General features: G+C 46.3%; 1 protein-coding gene across 2 annotated transcripts in view; it reads left to right on the top strand.

Moving 5' to 3' along the window:
- The window catches only part of dock1 (dedicator of cytokinesis 1), a 350,480-nt gene that overhangs the window by 145,942 nt on the left and 184,644 nt on the right, over positions 1 to 19,894 (top strand). For both annotated transcript variants that reach the window (XM_056297765.1, XM_056297766.1), the window contains exons 26-27: positions 5,429 to 5,556; positions 8,219 to 8,314. In XM_056297765.1, coding sequence (XP_056153740.1) covers positions 5,429 to 5,556; positions 8,219 to 8,314 — 224 coding nt within the window. The remainder of the gene's footprint in view (positions 1 to 5,428; positions 5,557 to 8,218; positions 8,315 to 19,894) is intronic.

The following is a 19,894-nucleotide window of genomic DNA, read 5'->3' as shown; positions in this document are numbered from 1 at the left end:
CAAGTCTGCAGAGTCCAGCGTTTGTCATCGGCTCAGCTGTCAGACTGCAGCAGTGCATATGAGGACAGAAACCAGTCTCGGTGTCAGTTGAAGTTAAGAAACTATTGAGTTCATGGTGGAAAAAAAAACTAAGGGTATTTTGGTGTTATTTAAATTTTAAATGGTGATTCTGAGATACTTTAGTATATTGGGTCTGAATTCAGCTTCCTGAAAGTCAGATCTTGAAAAGTCAGATTAAATAAAAACAGGTTTTTGAAATGTTGGATTAAAAAACAAATCAGGTAGCAGCCAATAAAGCACATTATATGCTGGTGGCTTTATTTCAGGGTGTTGAATTCAGATTGTGAAATTCGGGAAAAACATCCAGGATATTTGGGGTTTTTTGGGGGGGATTTTCTCCCCCTTTTTTTCTCCCCAACTGTACCTGGCCAATTACCCCACTCTTCCAAGCCATTCCGGTCGCTGCTCCACCCCCTCTGCCAAGTCGGGGAGGGCTGCAGACTACCACATGTCTCCTCCGATACATGTGGAGTCACCAGCCACTTCTTTTCACCTGACAGTGAAGAGTTTCACCAGGGGGATGTAGCATGTGGAGGGATCATGCTATCCCCCCCCCCCTCCCCGAACAGGTGCCCCAACAAGTGCTAGGATAGGACACATGCCAGGATACATGTCCACATCCAGCTTCCCACCCGCAGATATGGCCAATTGTTTACATTTGTGTCTGTAGAGACGCCCAACCAAGCCAGAGGTAACACGACGATTCAAACCGGCGTTCCCCGTATTGGTAGGCAACGGAATAGACCGCTATGTAACTCGGACCCCCCCCCATCCAGGGTATTTGGAAAAGCAAAAGAGCCAAGATGTAATTGAACTTCCTGCTGGCCCTCACATGTCGGAGTGGAGGGCTCAGATACAATCAGAGCCACTCTTTTACCGTCCCACATGGAGACAAATGCAAAAAATGACAACTGTGATTCTCATGTTGTAAAGGTATTACTGTTATGGAATTTTTTTTTCTCCTAGTATGGAATGGTTTTTGATATATCTACTACTACTACGTTAGGGGTCGCAACATTGGCTCATCCATTCCCATCTCTTCCTGTCTTCTGCATCTTCCTTTGTCACTCCAGCCACCTGCATGTCCTCTCTCACCACATTCATAAACCTCCTCTTTGGCCTTCTTCTTTTATTCTTCCCTGGCAGCTCCATATTCAGCATCCTTCTCCCAATATACCCAGCATCTCTCCTCCGCACATGTCCAAGCCATCTCAATCTTGCATCTCTTGCTTTGTCTCCAAACCGTCCAACTTGAGCTGTCCCTCTAATATACTTGTTCCTAATCCTGTATAATATATATAATTATATATAAAAATACATTATATAAATATAGATGTAAATATATATAATTAACTATAATTATATAATGTAATAATTTATATACACTACCGTTCAAAAGTTTGGGATCACATTGAAATGTCCATATTTTTGAAGGAAAAGCACTGTACTGTTCAATGAAGATAACTTTAAACTAGTCTTAACTTTAAAGAAATACACTCTATACATTGCTAATGTGGTAAATGACTATTCTAGCTGCAAATGTCTGGTTTTTGGTGCAATATCTACATAGGTGTATAGAGGCCCATTTCAAGCAACTATCACTCCAGTGTTCTAATGGTACAATGTGTTTGCTCATTGGCTCAGAAGGCTAATTGATGATTAGAAAACCCTTGTGCAATCATGTTCACACATCTGAAAACAGTTTAGCTCGTTACAGAAGCTACAAAACTGACCTTCCTTTGAGCAGATTGAGTTTCTGGAGCATCACATTTGTGGGGTCAATTAAACGCTCAAAATGGCCAGAAAAAGAGAACTTTCATCTGAAACTCGACAGTCTATTCTTGTTCTTAGAAATGAAGGCTATTCCATGCGAGAAATTGCTAAGAAATTGAAGATTTCCTACACCGGTGTGTACTACTCCCTTCAGAGGACAGCACAAACAGGCTCTAACCAGAGTAGAAAAAGAAGTGGGAGGCCGCGTTGCACAACTGAGCAAGAAGATAAGTACATTAGAGTCTCTAGTTTGAGAAACAGACGCCTCACAGGTCCCCAACTGGCATCTTCATTAAATAGTACCCGCAAAACACCAGTGTCAACATCTACAGTGAAGAGGCGGCTGCGGGATTCTGGGCTTCAGGGCAGAGTGGCAAAGAAAAAGCCATATCTGAGACTGACCAATAAAAGAAAAAGATTAAGATGGGCAAAAGAACACAGACATTGGACAGAGGAAGACTGGAAAAAAGTGTTGTGGACGGATGAATCCAAGTTTGAGGTGTTTGGATCACAAAGAAGAACGTTTGTGAGACGCAGAACAAATGAAAAGATGCTGGAAGAATGCCTGACGCCATCTGTTAAGCATGGTGGAGGTAATGTGATGGTCTGGGGTTGCTTTGGTGCTGGTAAGGTGGGAGATTTGTACAGGGTAAAAGGGATTCTGAATAAGGAAGGCTATCACTCCATTTTGCAACGCCATGCCATACCCAGTGGACAGCGCTTGATTGGAGCCAATTTCATCCTACAACAGGACAATGACCCTAAACACACCTCCAAATTGTGCAAGAACTATTTAGAGCAGAAGCAGGCAGCTGGTATTCTATCGGTAATGGAGTGGCCAGCGCAGTCACCAGATCTGAACCCCATTGAGCTGTTGTGGGAGAAGCTTGACCGTATGGTACGCAAGAAGTGCCCATCCAACCAATCCAACTTGTGGGAGCTGCTTCTGGAAGCGTGGGGTGCAATTTCTCCAGATTACCTCAACAAATTAACAGCTAGAATGCCAAAGGTCTGCAATGCTGTAATTGCTGCAAATGGAGGATTCTTTGACGAAAGCAAAGTTTGATGTAAAAAAAATCTTATTTCAAATACAAATCATTATTTCTAACCTTGTCAATGTCTTGACTCTATTTTCTATTCATTTCACAACATATGGTGGTGAATAAGTGTGACTTTTCATGGAAAACACAAAATTGTTTGGGTGATCCCAAACTTTTGAACGGTAGTGTATATATATATATACAACACGCACACCTTTACCTGCTCCATTCCTGAACAATAAACAAATATTAGCAAGCGCAAGACTTTATTTTATGAAATTTGGGTCCCTTCATTTTAAACCCAGTCAAAGCAAAGCAAACCAGACCAACCGAAACGGTAGCAGTGTATAAACATAATGAATGGTTTGAACTATAAAAAAAAAAAAAACATACCATGAGGTAACCTTAGGGTTGTACCTAAAGTTAAAACGGACGGTGACTCTTCTCTTTCTTTAGGCCATCCCTACAGACTCAGTCCAGCTTGTTCATATTCTTAATTCCGTTCATGTGACAAGGAGCCAGATGATGTAAAACATAAATTAAACATGCTCTACTGAGAGGTCAGTAGAGTTCATGCTGTCCATTATGCTTTACATCCTATCATTTATCATATGGCCCTGGTCAATATTGACAATTGGTGAAGCTTGTGTCCATGAGTCTGTCCGAGATGAGTAATGGTGTCAAACCTCATTTGGTTCCAGTTGAGTGGCCTGTTACAACTGTAATGGCCTGTGTGAGGCAGTGGGAAGTCTATTGATTGTGAATAAACATCCATAGCTGGGTTGTTGCTTAGAAAGGCCCTGACCGGAAACCTTGTGACTATGAAGACGCTTTTCTGAGATTCACTGCTAGTCCATTCACATTAATCATGCTTACATTATGCAAACTTAGCCCCATTTCCTGAGGTGGCAGTCATATTTGTGTATGTATGTATGTATGTATGTGTGTGTGTGTGTGTGTGTGTGTGTGTGCATTCGTGTGTGCGTGCATTCGTGTGTGCTTCGTATGTCAGCACGGCTCGTGGGGGCATTGATGGGCCGTGTTTGTACAGACAAAACAGCCCTGCATTTTCCCTGGTGAATAACTGTTAATACCATGGGTCTGGAGCAATGGACAGAAGTCGATAGTCTCGTTCTCTTGGCCAAAGCAGAACTGTGCCTTTGTTTCACTTGATATAATGTTGCTGCCTTTTATTCCTCTTTATTCTTTCCCTTTATTCCAGTCGAGGGATATTGTCGATGCTCCTAGCTATGGTCAATTTCACTCTACCCTGAAACGGCTTCATAAAAACGCCGCTCATTCCGACTGACCTAGTCCCCATCTTCTAAATGAGCCAATCCAACTCCACTATTTGTCGGTGAGGCTTCACATATGAACTCCACTTGGTGCACAACTATACACACACACACACACACACACACACACACACACACACACACACACACACACACACACAACATTAGACTAGAATTTGGAGGGTTTAATAAAAAATATTATAATTTTGCAGCTGACCGCCTCGGGTTTAACGTCCTCCCATGTGAGGGCTCCCACTGTCCGTCTTATCGCGGCCGTCCTCCGTGTCCATCCGCTGCTCGCATATTTCACCCTCCCGCATACGTGACTTCACCAGCTGATGTCGCTGCTAATTTCAGATAAACTTCCAGGGTTGGGTTTTGTCAAACATTCGGAGTTCGGAGAAGGTTCTGAAAATCTGAGTTTAACTGGGTAGTTTTGGATTCAGTCTGGTTTGCAGAAGCGGGCAGAGGAAATGAATTTCCTGCTATTTTTCCCCCCCCCGTTTCTTTTTTTAAAAAGAATACCAAGAGGGTTCAATTGAGTGAAGGGTTTGATTTCTGCGAAAGAGAAATCACGTCTGTCTGGCGCGGCTACAGTCGCAGTCCGTTTGAACACCTGTATGTATCCCCGCATTTCATCTGAATCCACTCATCTTGACTGCATAAGAACAAATGTAAATGCGAGGTGCAAACAAACACGCTAATTCCCTGTGTAAATCAGGCCCGCTGGATCAGCTGGGGATTAAGTGCCTTCCTTAAAAGCACCACAACATTAGTTTTCATGGTAGAGGTATCACTTCTCCCTGCTCATCTTTACCAAGCCGGCCTGAAGACGTTCCTCTCATCCACATCTTCAAAAATTAAGGCTGGATATTTGGGGAGGAGTTCGTGTTTGTTTGAAAGTGTTTGAAAGTGTTCACGGTGCTGATAAGCTTTTGTACTGACAGTTGAGCCGCGGCACCCTTGTGAGGGATTTGACGAGCTTTTCGTTGTAATTGATAATTTGGGTGTTTGCGTTGCTGTGGTTTAATCCTTGTGCTGTGAGGAAGCCATTAACAAGCTGCGTTGGTGTGCGTCCCGGCGTGCTGAGAGCGTGTACTGTACTGCCTTATGTAATCCAACTGGCCCATGCCTTAACCAGCTCTGTGTGTGTGTGTGTGTTTGTGTGTGTGTGTGTGTGTGTGTGTGTGTGTGTGTGTGTGTGTGTGTGTGTGTGTGTGTATGTGTTTTTTCCCGTGCTGTCTGGTGGTGTCCCTGCAGACTGCCGTGAGATCCTGCTGCCTCTAATGACAGACCAGCTGAAGTTCCACCTGGAAAAGCAGGAGGAGCTGAAGGCCTGCTGCCAGCTGCTCAGTGACATCCTGGAGGTGCTCTACAGGAAGGATGTGGTGAGAAACGCCACTCTTTTACATCTCACCGTGCTATTTACTCTCACTGGGCACCAGGGTATCAAAGGAGCCAGGGCTTCCACTGCATATAGGAAGGGCACACTGGTGTCTCCGGTTATTTGACTGACTACTGTTGTAGCTCTCCGGTATGTGGGTTTTTACTGCTCTCTGGAGTAAGATTGGGACTTCCTATAATGATGGAGCACATTATTGTTGATGCTGTTAGTTTACGGTGTTATATTGCTCCCTGTGGTAAGAGGACCCATTCAACATCTGGCTTGAGCTTTGAGTCCCTATTGGGAGACTCACTTTTCTGCGGTAGACCATCGTATGATACAGTAGCTTGCATGGCTGGTAAAACACCATCACAGTCAGCCACTGAACTGAATTCTGTGAAGCACTTACCCGCATTCCTCATGCACAGGCATCAGCCTCAGTTCTGTTTCATCATCCACTGTGCCCAGGCACCTGCACCCCATCGAGGCCTGCCCCAGTCCTCTTGGACCACCCTCCACATTGATCACCACAATCAAACCTCCCATGTTCCACTCGGCACTTAAACACCCACTTTCAAGGGTGTCCGGGTAGTGTAGTGGTCTATTCCATTGCCGACCAACATGGGGATCGCTGGTTCAAATCCACGTGTTACCTCCGCCTTGGTCGGGCGTCCCTACAGACACAATTGACCATGTCTACGGGTGGAAAGCTGGATGTGGGTATGTGTCCTGGTCACTGCACTAGCGCTGCCTCTGGTCGGTCGGGATGCCTGTTCAGGGGGGCAGGGGGAACTGGGGGGAATAATGTGATCTTCCCACGCGCTACGTCCCCCTGGTGAAACTCCTCGCTGTCAGGTGAAAAGAAGTGGCTGGTGACTCCACATATCGGAGGAGACTTGTGGTCAGTGACCGGGACGGCTCGTACGAGTGGGGTAATTGACCAGATACAATTGGGGAGAAAAATGGGGGGGGGGGCACTCGTTCTCCTGCTCCACCCTGCTCTTTTTTCTGATTTACAGCTTCTTCTCTCACTTCTTGTGTTCATTAGTTTCTCATAGGCATCCTTGCTCACACCGACATGAGTACTCACTCACCTTGCAGCTTCCTGCATGCAGGCACAGGAACCACCTGCGAAGGAGCTCAAATGAAAGCCAGCATGTGATCCTCTGAGTTCCTGACTTTCTGATCTAATTACTGCTCAACCTATTTCTTATTTAGAGAACAATGGATTCTTTTCTCGGATTTTAACTTGAATAATTCAGAGTCTCATTGGCAGTTCTCCCGCTGTTTCATACGACAAGGGATGTAAAAATTAACATTCTCCAGGCCTTGTCAGCCACGCTGCATCCTGCCAGTCATACTATTTGGTTGTACCCGGGATTCTCATACATTTGTGTGTGCTTCCGCCACAGCCTCGAGTCTTTTCTTACATAAACAGTCGGGGAATCTAAGGAACGTCTGAACCCCCGAGCGTGACAGGGGTGACAGGAGAGTGTTCACCCATGTAGGTTTCTCATGTTTTTTTATTTCTTTATGTTTTTACTTACGAAAGAAGCGCATCATACCTGACGCATTCGAGGGCAAGATCTAAAGCTCCCATGTCAGTTTGTTGGGTTTATGCTCTCAAATCTCTTTTTATGTGAGTATTCGTGTGAGTGTATTTGTATGTCTGTGTGTCGGGGAGGGGAGGGGGGGTGGGGGGCTGCGTGTGCATTAGAGCTGTGAAAACAGCTGTGTAAATTATTGAAAGTTTAGGCTGATACTGCAGTGCGGGGTTCTTGTAGATGCTCAGATGTTTCCCCCACAGACTGTGTGAGAGACAGCTCACTGCTCACTGAGACCGGCTAATGGGCAAGTCCAGCGAATGTTGTCCCACTTTCAGCAAAAGTGTAGCTGTCCCTGGGGGGGCGGATTCCCTTCCAAAAAGCGAGGATTCTCGATGTATAAATCATTGTCACTGCGTCAGCTGCATCCATTCTGTTGCGCGCGTACGGGGGGGGGGGGACCTGACAGTTCAATTCAAAGTCCTTCACATATCTTTTCTGTGCTCCCAAGTCAACCTGTATCTTTGGAGGACAAAAGGTGATTCTGCTCCCTGTTTTTTTTTTTTACCCCCCCCCCCCTCTCTTTTTAAATTTTTTTTTTTTTTTTTACCCCAATTACCCTATCTTCTGAGCCGGCCCGGTCGCTGCTCCACCCCCTCTGCCGATCCGGGGAAGGCTGCAGACTACCACGTGCCTCCTCCGATACATGTGGAGTCGCCAGCCTCTTCTTTTCACCTGACAGTGAGGAGTTTCACTGGGGGGACGTAGTGCATGGAAGGATCACGCTGTTCCCCTCAGTCCCCCCTCCTTCCCGAACAGGCACCCCGGCCGACCAGAGGAGGCACTAGTGCAGCGACCAGGACACATACCCACATCTGGCTTCCCACCTGCAGACACGGCCAATTGGGTCCGTAGGGACAGCCCACCAAGTCGGAGGTAACACAGGGATTCGAACAGGCCATCCCTGTATTGGTGGGCAACGAAACAGACCGTTACGCTACCCAGATGCCCCGATCTGCTTTCTGTCGATGCTGTCAGTTATGCTAGCTGATATTTCCCCCTCACACCACTCCCCTTCATTTCAGCTGTACATATGATGGCTGTCACTGTGTGTTTTCATAGGGTCCCACCCAGTGGCATGTCCAGATCATCATGGAGAAGCTTTTGAGGACGGTGAACAGGACTGTCATTTCAATGGGCCGTGACTCGCCTTACATTGTAAGTCTCCTTCTCAACTAAAAATGTATTATTAGCACAATCACAAAGAGCTCTCTCATTGTCTTTCCCAGTTCTTCCTCTTCCTCCCTACCTTTGTCTTTCTTAAACGCGCTCACACACACACACACACGCACACAAACAGTCAACCACAGCTTCACGTAGCCTCAATGGAACTGCAACTCCAAACCCATCACAGATGTTTAAGGGTACCTTGATACTGAGGATGCTGAGGATGCTGCAGACGGCCTCAGTCTCGCGGTGGCTTTGATCTCCTGTATCTTCCACTGCCTTTATCTTTCATCTTCTGCTGTCTGAGCAGCCGGTTTCTGTTTGTCTGCGGATGTGCGTGTGTGTCTGTGTCTTGTTTGTGCTGTTCTGCCGTATGTTTGTTCCTTTTTTTTCTTTTTTTTTTTTTGTGTGTGTGTGTGTTGGTGCGCATGTTTGTATGTGATCCGGCTCCTATTACAGACAGCGTTTCTAATGCGCAGCTTCGCTGCCGTAATCTAATCAGTGTATTCCCCTCCACTGCCGTTAGCATGCTTCTCCCAATCACTCTCACGGTTGGAGCTCACTGGCAATTAATGCACTTATCAGTCATCCCATAAATATGCTGTCTGCTGTATGCCTGATGTGCGTGGCAAAGCCTTCATCCATTTTCATGAGGCCTCACCCAGAGTGATAAGAATATCAACTTCCGAATTCTTTGACTAGCCGTATTATGGATGCTAATGACACCGTCTCTCATTAGAGTCACCTAAATCCTGTGATGTGACTTTGAAAAGGGAGAACGTGTTCCTTGTTAATAAATATAAGCTTTATCATTGACGGTTCATACCATGTTGGACATCAATCTGGGGCCACTTAATTGTACATTTAATGAAATGCACACATATGATAAGAGGTTATTCCTCAGTATTGCGTGCAGGGGAAATTGAATTTGCTGAGATTGTGGCTCTGGTTGATTCTGTTAGGCTGCTGCAGCTCCCTGCCCTGGTGGACTTTTCCAATGTGAGTGAATGTGTTGGTTCATATTTGTGTGTGTGTGCTGGCAGCACCGTCTCCATCTGGAAGTAGGAGAAGATGGTGTTACACAATACCTGCTTTAATAGGGGGGTTGGCTGCTTTTCATACTTTAATTTTCATGGGGCCACACCTGCTTAGAGGAGGGGCGGACGGATCATACATAAATACGTATAACATGTTGTCATCTGGGGTGGCACGGTGGCCTAGTGGTTAGCGTAATTGCCTCACAGCAAGAGGGTCCTGGATTTGGGGCGTCTGGGTGGCGTAGCAGTCTATTCCATTGCCTGCCAGAATGGGGATCATTGGTTCGAATCCCCGTGCCGCCTCAGGCTTTGTCAGACATCCCTGCGGACAGAAATGGCTGTGTCTGCGGGTGGGAAGCCGGATGTGGGTATGTCCTGGTCGATGCACTAGCGCCTTCTCTAGTCGGTCAGGGTGCCTGTTCAGGGGGAGGGAGAACTGGGGGGAATAGCATGATCCTCCTATGTGCTACGTCCCCCTGGCGAGACTCCTCACTGTCAGGTGAAAAGAAGCGGCTGGCAACTCCACATGTACCGGAGGAGGCATGTGGTAGTCTGCAGCCCTCCCTGGATCAGCAGAGGAGGTGGAGCAGCGACTGGGACTGCTCAGAAGAGTGGGGTAATTGGCCGGATCGGGGGGGTGGAAGGGTGGGGTGGGTCAAAAAAAGGGGTGGGTGAAAAAAGAAGATCCTGAGTTCGAGCCCCGGGGTTGTCCAACTTTGGGGGTCAGCCCAGGTTGTCCTCTGTGTGGAATTTGCAAGGTCTGCCCCTGTCTGCGTGGGTTTCCTCCGGGTGCTCCGGTTTCCTCCCACCATCAAAAAGACGGGTAGGTCAAGCTAATTGGCCATACTAAATTGTCCCTAGGTGTGAATGTGTTGGCCCTTTGATAGACTGGCGGCCTGTCCAGGGTGTCTCCCCGCCTGCCGCCCAGTGACTGCTGGGATAGGCTCCAGCATCCTGCGACCTGATTTTGGATAAGTGGCTTAGATAATGGAATGGAATGTTATCATTGGAGAAACCACTCTCTGAAATCCGTACACTCTTTAGTCTTTAAATTTTTGTTACTGTGCTCTTCAGGTTGAACAAATTAAATCTCCTCTAGTTAGTTTACAACAACTAGCATATCGGTTCATAACCACCATCATTCATTTTCACTGAGCTGAGCATACAGCAAAATTGACTTGTTTCCCAACAGGCTTTGCTCAGTCAAAGTTTGGTTGCCAAGGACCACTCATCGGATGCAGAGACAACCGATTTGTGCGGACCTTTTGGAGCGATGTAATATCATCAAACGTGTTTTGAGTCATCACTCACAATAATGTGTGTGTGTGTGTGTGTGTATCTAAAAATTGTAAATGGATTGCATTTATACAGTGCTTTTCTAACTGCAACAGCCACTCAAATCGCTTTACAATCAATTAATTCCTCACATTCACCAACGCGCACACACTCATACACCGAAGGCGGTGTCAACCCTGCAAGGCAACAACAACCAGCTCAATGGTAGTAGTTAGGGCTGTCTTGCTCAAGGACACTGCGACATTTTTGCAAGGAGGAGCTGAGGATTGAACCGGCAACCCTCCAGTTACCAGATGACCTGCTCTACCTCCAAGCCTCCGTGCGTGTGCGTGTGTGTGTGTTTTCACTGCAGTCATGTTTTTTTTTCCCCCTTCTGTTTTGTCTTTCTCCAACTCTCACTCTTGCGTCACATCCTCTCATCGTACACTCTGGTGTAGAAACACTGGATTGGAGGAAGGTGTAGACTCGGATAAAACTCAGCCATTCCTCCACTCCACTTCTTCGCTCACCTCACGGTTTCTAAGCAATTCGCCTCACTCACCACGCAGACGGAGCCTTCCAGCAAGCGTCACAAAGCATAATTTAAAGTTAATGAAGCCGTGTGTTGAGTTAAAGCCTCCCCATTGCCTCCTCTCCCCTAGCCGGCTGCCCGTGGGGGTCTAGCACTCCCACTCGTCCCTCTCTCTGGTCCCTCGTGTCAGGGATGAGAAAATGCTCTGCACCTGCACTTCTGGCACGTGCTGATAGAGAATACAGAGAATTGAGGTTGGAGATGTAGATGTAGATGTGTTCCTGGTGTCCTTGCTAGTTACAGATCGCAGGGTCTCCCTGTCCTACTGTCCTCTGGCTTGTTGTCATTTCCAAATGAAAGAAGGAAAGCCACTTCATTTTGTTACTGTATTCTTACAACGAATTAGTTTTCTGCATTTAATCCATCCTGTTGCATAGGAGCAGTGGGCAGATGCAGCCCCCGGGGGGCAACACCAGTTATTCTTTCCATTACCTTTAATTAAATGCTCTTAAATCCTCTGTTGCTCTTCTCACGTCTATGTGTTTATTTTGAAAATGCATCACAGATGCTCTGTGAATGCGTGCAGCGCATTGAGTTGGGACTAGCCGACCACTTGGTATAAAAGACTGTTGACACCTGTAACGGCGAAAACACCTAGGTCTCCATCCTGCTCTGTTATACTAAGTACATATCTCTCAGTTAAAATGCTGTCATCATAACTGATTCTGCTGTTCTACATCGGGTTCATGTAGATGTGCTTCTTGGCTGCATCTTCAGGTGTTTCCCCCCTTCACTGTGAAGCGCTTTGGACGTCAAGATAAAGCGCTATATAAATGTAGTCCATCCATCCATCCATCCATTATCCAAACCACTTATCCTGCTGTCAGGGTCGTGGGGATTCTGGAGCCTATCCCAGCAGTCATTGGGCAGCAGGCAGGGACACTCGCGGGACAGGCCGCCTGACCATCACAGGGCCCAAACACACACACACACACACACACACACACACACACACACACACACACACACACACACACCCCTAGGGACCATTTAGTATGGCCAATTCACCTGACCTACATGTCTTTGGACTGTGGGAGGAAACCGGAGGAAACCCACACAGACACGGGGAGAACATGCAAACTCCACACAGAGGACGACCCGGGATGACCCCGAAGGTTGGACTCCCCTGGGGCTCGAACCCAGGACCTTCTTGCTGTGAGGCGACCGCGCTAATAGCTGCCTAAATTTATACTATTATTATTATTATTATTATTATTATATATCCCCCCCCCCCCCCACACACACACACACACTCACACACTGGTGGTGGTGTTGCAATGTCATTTTCAGGTTCCATCGTTGACTGGTGAATGGGGTTGAAGTGCACCGACCTGCACTCTGGGTAAGGAAAGTGCTCCAGTTCCAACCTCCTGCGTTTTTAATTTTTTAATTTTTTATAGCATCTGCTTTGTATCCATGTGCTGCAGATGCCCCCTGCCACCATCCTCTCACTCACAGACAGCCCCCTCTCATTCAGCCTCCTGACCCCGGTCTGTTTTCAGCCACGGCCCCGCCACCTTGTGACTGCATTTGACTGGTTCGACACACAAGTACCTGCATAATATGTTTATTTTTAGCTACCGTGTGCTGGGTGTCCTTTATTGTGGTGGCAGCTGGGGGTCAACTCAAAAGCATTGTGTTTTTGAAAGCACTTTGGCTGTTCCTTTTGTCTGCTGCGGCTTTTCCTTTTGTGTACTGTACATCGTAACTCTTCTGAAAGATTAAGCAAATAATTCACAAGATGGCAGCCATCTTTATCGGTATGTTGACACCTGTAACAGCGAAAACACCTAGGTCTCCGTCCTGCTCTGTTATACTAAGTACATATCTCTCAGTTAAAATGCTGTCGTTATAACTTATAACATTATAACTCATTATAATGCTCTTTGCACCATTTATTGCCCTTGTTCTCACAATTGCAAAGAAAACCATGACACCTACAGTCTAACTATGCCGTTTTGGGCCTTGGGACGGTAGCATTAAACAGTTAAACTATGATCTGCATTGTATAAGGGTGATGTGGTGTATTGAAGCTAGTTTAAAAATGGCTAAAAAAAAAAAAGAAGATAAAAACCCAGTTTATTAACGGCTCAACTGATCATCATATTTGGCAGGACAGTCAAGTTGAGGTCAAACCATGTTTGATTGACATCTCCCTGTCCACAGATTTATTCATTTTATGAACTTTCAAGGGGAATGGGATTAAATTCTCATACTTGTTATAACTGATTGTGTTTATATTTGTGACACCAAAATTACATTTTATTTCTTTTTGGATTTTTTTCTCCCTTTTTCTCCTTTCTCGTTTAGAAGTGACTTTGTGTCTAAGGGGCAAGGCCAAAAGCCACTTTTTTTTAGAGATTTGACTGGATTCCTTGAAACCCCCCCCCCCTTGTCCCCAATTATATCCGGCCTTTCTCCCCAGTTGTATCCGGCCAATTACCCCACTCTTCCGAGCCATCCCTGTCGCTGCTCCACCCCCTCTGCCGATCTCGGGAGGGCTGCAGACTACCACATGCCTCCTCCGATGCATGTGGAGTCACCGGCTGTTTCTTTTCACCTGACAGTGAAGAGTTTCGCCAGGGGGACGTAGCGCGTGGGAGGATCATGCTATTCCCCCCACTTCCCCCTCCCTCCCCCCCAAGCAGGCACCCCAACTGACCAGAGGAGGCGTTAATGCAGCAACCAGGACACATACCCACACCCGGCTTCCCACCTGCAGACACGGCCAATTCCGGAGGTAACACGGGGATTCAGTCTGGCGATCCCCATGTTGGCACGCAACGGAATAGACTGCCGCATTACCCAAACGCCCAAAATTAGATATTTTGAATAAAATACATAAAACAAAAAAGATTTCACAGTCACAGAACGACTTTTTCCAGCAACCTGTAAGGGTTGTATTTGAAGCGGGCTCCACAAATCGTTATTTAACGATCGCTACAGCAAAGCTGAATTTTTTAGCACCTACAAGATCCAGTCAAGGCTGAGAGAAGTGGTGCTACCCTCGGGTCAGGGGTCATTGTTGCATCCTCTGAGTGTGGTCTCTGTTCTGCTTACAGATAGCTCTGCATCGCTCAGAGAACACGGCAAACCAGCCGCCTTTTCATACTAATCAGCAAGCTCTCCCACTTAGATTTATGCATTAACTTTCTCCTCTGTCTCCTGCTTCCCTCTCCTCTTTCCTGCCCCCCACTCTGCTTCCCTCCTCGCCTGGTGGCAGACACAGAATGTTGATGAGGACAACTGTGGCAACGCGCCGGGGGTTGTCAGGTCCACTACGCGCCGACGCTGTCATTGCGAGGCCTACATTGGTTACAGACTTCAACGCAAAATCGCTGTTCATTTGCATCATCGCAAAACCTAGCAAGCTCTGTCTTTGCATTGCTGCCCATCCCTCATGCAAACTGCAGCTTTGTGGTTCCTCCTGAAATGACCTTTGCCTTTGGTTTATGCATTCCTTGTACAGTGGTAAAAAGAGTATTAACCCCTTCAGTCCTTTTGGATTTTTATTGATTTTGCAGCTCTTTATTTATGATTCTGCACGATCACTTTATATCAAGTCAGCTTTATACTTTTAGCCCTAAATTACAGTTATATGCTGCAGATAAAAGTAGAAATTCAAAATTTAATTTATAAAATGCACCAGTGAGGTACACTTCAAACTCTCACTTAGTGTGCCTTTATGCATGCTCAATAATCCCGGAAAGAAAATCAAAGAAGGTTGAATCAGTTCATCTGGATACAATGTTTATTGACAGATACATTGCATCACTCATCTAAGTGACATCTTCAGTCTAAACTGACTGCAGGTATCCCCACCCTTATAAACAATGCAGCTGCATAACGACCAGTTTCATACGCAAATATGGGTGTGACCAAAGGTCATGTGTGTGCCAACCAAATCCTCTGAATAGTACGCATGGCCATTGAAACTGTAGTTAATGGTCACGCCCATATTTGCATATGAAACTGGTCGTTCGTTTCGGTCGTTATGCCACTGTATTGTTTATAATGGTGGGGATACTGACTGAAGAGGTCACTTAGATGAGTGATGAAACGTATATCTGTCAATAAACAGGTCCAGATGAACTGATTCAACTTTCTTTGATCTTAGTGTATTTATAATGTATATTTAAAGTTTTCTATTAAATCTTGTCTGTGTGTATGTCATTTTAGTCATGACAAGCTTTATATATTTTGCTGCCTTTTCTGTCGTTAAACTCATAAATGGCAAGAATAAATATGTTGTTAACTGGCATATGGGCACAAGTGGTAACAACTTACGAGGTTCCTATATCCTGCAAGTGCGAAGATGGCTCATGCGTACGTCAGTGTGTTTCTCGTTGTCCCTGGAGTTGCCCTGTAACTACAAGTTGTGGTCATAGAAGTTGGAATACTGTGTTTTCTTATGCGTTGCCTGCTGCTGGATTGGAGTGGTGAGCTGCAGGGTTTGAACTATGTGTTATTGATTGACACTTGAGGGCGCACAAGGTAGGGGCAAGAGCTGTGCTGCATGTAGTATTAGGCCGAATGCATATCTATCTATCTATCTATCTATCTATCTATCTATCTATCTATCTATCTATCTATCTATCTATCTGTCTGTCTGTCTGTCTGTCTGTCTGTCTGTCTGTCTGTCTGTCTGTCTGTCTGTCTGTCTGTCTGTCTGTCTGTCTGTATCTATCACTATCTGTTTATCTAGTCTATCATCTCCCCCTTTGTTTGTGTGTGTATATCTCTTAGGGTGCTTTTCGCTCTCTCATTCTCCATTTTTCCTCCATCTCTCGCTGGCCAGAGTGCTGCAGAGCTCTTATGAGAAAGAAGCGTAGTGTGATATGGCACTGCATCATAATGCCTCAAATGCACAGACCCATCATTCACTTATTCACTGCACCACGCCTCTCCTGCACTGGAGCACTGACTGAATGTCCTTTCGGCCTGACCGACCGTCAAGCCGCAACTGAACAGTAGTCACTCGGGTCCTGGTTCGTTTCATGCGATGCTGCAACAGGCCACCGATTTGGTCACTTCCAAATAACGCTAGTGGTGTTCCTGTAGTTGTGTAAGAAGGTGGGCTGATGTTGAGCTGTCCCGCTTATAACATTAGTTATGAGTTGTGAACAACTGCCTGTGGGGAGCCCGGCAGGGACAGCATGACTCCTTGCAAGAAAAGAGGGAGAAGAAGGGGGTCAGAGGTCAGCCTCGAGCAATGTTCCTAAACGCCAGCATCCATGTAAGGGCGACCTGGTGCATTCCCTAGAGCTGTGTCCTCGGTTTACTTTGCTGGTGTGCACCAACTGAGCATCCGCACAAGCACAAATGTATGTCTGCATTCACATGCACAGACAAAGGAACATGCCCTCCACAATACACACACAGACAGCGCAGCAGCGAGAAATAACGGGGAGACAAGTGCTCTGGGAGCCTAAGCCATGGTTCAGCAAGTTCTCCGGTTAGCTGAGTTTCATTTTTGTAGTTGGAGGCCTTGTGCTGCTCATCCCCTCGGTGTATTCCACCCTTGTGTTATGACAACCCACTGTGACAAAAAGGCAGGGTTGAATATAGGTGTATTCTCAAGGCCGCCTTCCCTTCTGTACCCAGAAAGTTCCCAGTGCTCTTTTTGTTTATTCATCATGTCTTTTTTTTTTCTTTGTTTTTTTTTTTTTACCCCACTGGGAAATGTGGCCAAAATGGCTGGGAGAGAGCAGTGTATCACAAAATTAACATGTGCTGAAACAATATAAGTTTTGGCTAAGCTTGCTCCGAAATCATTTCAACTACAACGCCTCTAAACTTCAACTCCAAGCAAAACAACAGAATTTTTTTTCCCCACTTATGTCTGCCTCATAATAAATTGGACCCCCCACTTCTTTTTTTCCTCCCCCAATCGTATCCGTGCAATTACCCCACTCTTCCGAGCTGTTCCAGTTGCGGCTCCATCCCCTCTGCCGATGCGGGAAGGGCTGCAGACTACCACATGCCTTCTCCGATACATGTGGAGTCAACCAGCCGCTTCTTTTCACCTGACAGTGAGTAGTTTCACCGGGGGGATGTAGCACATGGGAGGATCACCCTACCCCCCCCCCCAACAGGTTCGCCGACCGACCAGAGGAGGCGCTAGTGCAGCGACCAGGACACATTCCCATAGCCGGCTTCCTACCCGCAGACACGGCCAATTGTGTCAGTAGGGACGCCCGACCAAGGCGGAGGTAACACTGGGATTCAAACTGGCGATCCCCATGTTGGTAGGCAACGGAATAGACTGCTACACTACCCTGATGCCCCCAGCTTGGTTTAATTTTACTATGGTAGCGATCGTCGCAGCGAATTGGTGCTGATTTGGCTTTATGGGCCAAGTGGCGACCTGTAAATAGTTGAGAAATGCAGAACTTTTGGCTGATGTGAGTGTACAGGCAGTAGCCAATCAGATGGCCAGTTGTGTCTGTAGGGACGCCCGACCAAGCCAGAGGTAACACGGGGATTCGAACTGGTGATCCCCGTGTTGGCAGGCAACGGAATAGACCGCCACGTCACCCGGAAGCCAAGTAAATTGGATTTTACTGTCCCACTGTACAAGGAGGTTTACCTTTGCAGATGATACCCAGACTACTACAGACTTTCAGAACTCTGTAGATGTCTGTTTTTTTTAATCATACTTTATTTTGTAAATGTACTTTCAGTTCAATTTTTTTTGTACTTTTTTAAAAACAGTATAAAATGCACAGTATTGCACATAGTAAATCAATTGCACTTCTTTAAGTTACAGATAAACATCTATTTTCTCTCTTGATGCTACAGTACAACTACTGAAGAGTTAAACCCGCCGTGAAGAAGATGAGGGGTGGTGGTGGTGCTGATGAAGTACGTGTAGTCAACAGAAAGAAGCACGTCAAAGCCTGTGAAGGTCATACTGTCCGTCGTAAACCACTGACTCCTGCTAGGTTTTGTCGTGGATCGTCGTGTCGGTTGCAAAAGATGTTTCTATATGCCCTTGAAACCACTTTGGCATGTTTCCTTCCTGTCGGTTAGCAGGTTTTATTTATTTATTTATTATTTTTATTTTTTGGCTTTGGGAAGGGGTCTATTTCCGCTGTATGATATTCTGCTGACAGTGCTCCTGCAAGCACCTGTCGGCTGTTTCTTTTAAATATTGGCTGCTCTCCCGCGCGTTAAAATGTAGTTAGCCCTATTAGATGCTAAACAACAACAACATACATGTATCTATATATAAATATTCTTTTGGCTGTACATCGTCTGAAGTGAACCCTGGATGGGGTAACTACATGGGTGTTTACAATCAGATGGATGGGAGGCCAGGGGAGGAGCCAGTAATAGAAAATGGAAAAGGGAAAAAAAGCTTTTTTTTTCCTCTAAATTATTCGTAACATCTTCTTTAGAAATTTTTATTTTCCATGAAAAGCTAGAAAATTGTCCTGCGAAATCTCAGAGTTGTAAAAGGCATGCAAGGCTTGTACGCCTGACACCCTGCGCTGTAAGAAGGCTCTGGTTGTGGTCAGCAGCGGCACATTCAGTCCTCCTGGCTTGGCTTTTAGTTTCTCAAGTAGTAGCTGATGCAGGACGCTGTGGGAATACAATCACAGCCACCTCCCTGACCACACGTCACTGTCACACACGCCGAGAGGGAGCACATGTATGATATCTATACTGCAGAGTGAAGAGAAATGGCCCTAACAGTTTTCTGTATGGAGTTGAAGATGGCTTCACTGTCAACAAAAGTATACCTTTTTTTTTTAATGTTTTTCCCCAGTGTACAGTGTGATTTGGATGTGAGTTGGACAGTTTGATCCCCAGTTTTTCTTTAGAGGGCACTGTTGTCATTGACCAAAATGAAAGTAAATACGTGTTCAGACACGAGGCAGCCAGGGCAACTCTTGCCAGACTTGGTTTTCTATGGGAACAATCGACGCAGCGAATTGGGGCTGATTTGGCTTTATGGGCGAAGAGGCAGCCTGTAAAATGTTGTGAAATGAGGAAGTTTTGGAATATTACCAGGCAATAGCCAATCAGATTCAAGCGTTTCACTTCTCACCTACCACGCTGAAACGACAAAACGAATTGTGGTTCCCACTTCCATTTTTCCTGCTAAAACAAAAACCAGGTAAGGTCGTCATTACAACCTGTGGATTCCTGGTCTTCCCCCCCCTTTCTCCTCAGTTGTAACCGGCCAATTACCCAACTCTTCCGAGCCATCCTGGTTGCTGCTCCACCCCCTTTGCTGATCCGGGAAGGGCTGCGTACTACCACATGCCTCCTCCAATCATGTGGAGTCACCAGCCGCTTCTTTTCACCTGACTGAGAAGTTTCACCAGGGGGACGTAGCACGTGGGAGGATCACGCTATTCCCCCCAGTTCCCCCTCCCCCCCAAACAGGTGCTCCAACCGACCAGAGGAGGTGCTAGTGCAGCGACCAGGACACATACCCATAGCCGGCTTCCTACCCGCAGACACGGCCAATTGTGTCTGTAGGGACGCCCGACCAAGCCGGAGGTAACACTGGGATTCAAACTGGTGATCCCCATGTTGGTAGGCAACGGAATAGACTGCTACGCTACTCTGATGCCCCCAGCTTGGTTTAATTTTAGTATGGGAGCAATCGTCGCAGCGAATTGTTGCTGATTTGGCTTTATGGGCGAAGTGGCGACC

This window comes from Lampris incognitus, chromosome 17, assembly GCF_029633865.1.
Source record: "Lampris incognitus isolate fLamInc1 chromosome 17, fLamInc1.hap2, whole genome shotgun sequence".
NCBI lineage: Eukaryota > Metazoa > Chordata > Actinopteri > Lampriformes > Lampridae > Lampris > Lampris incognitus.
Note: the sequence above shows the minus strand (reverse complement) of the source record. Positions and strands in the feature narration are given on the sequence as shown.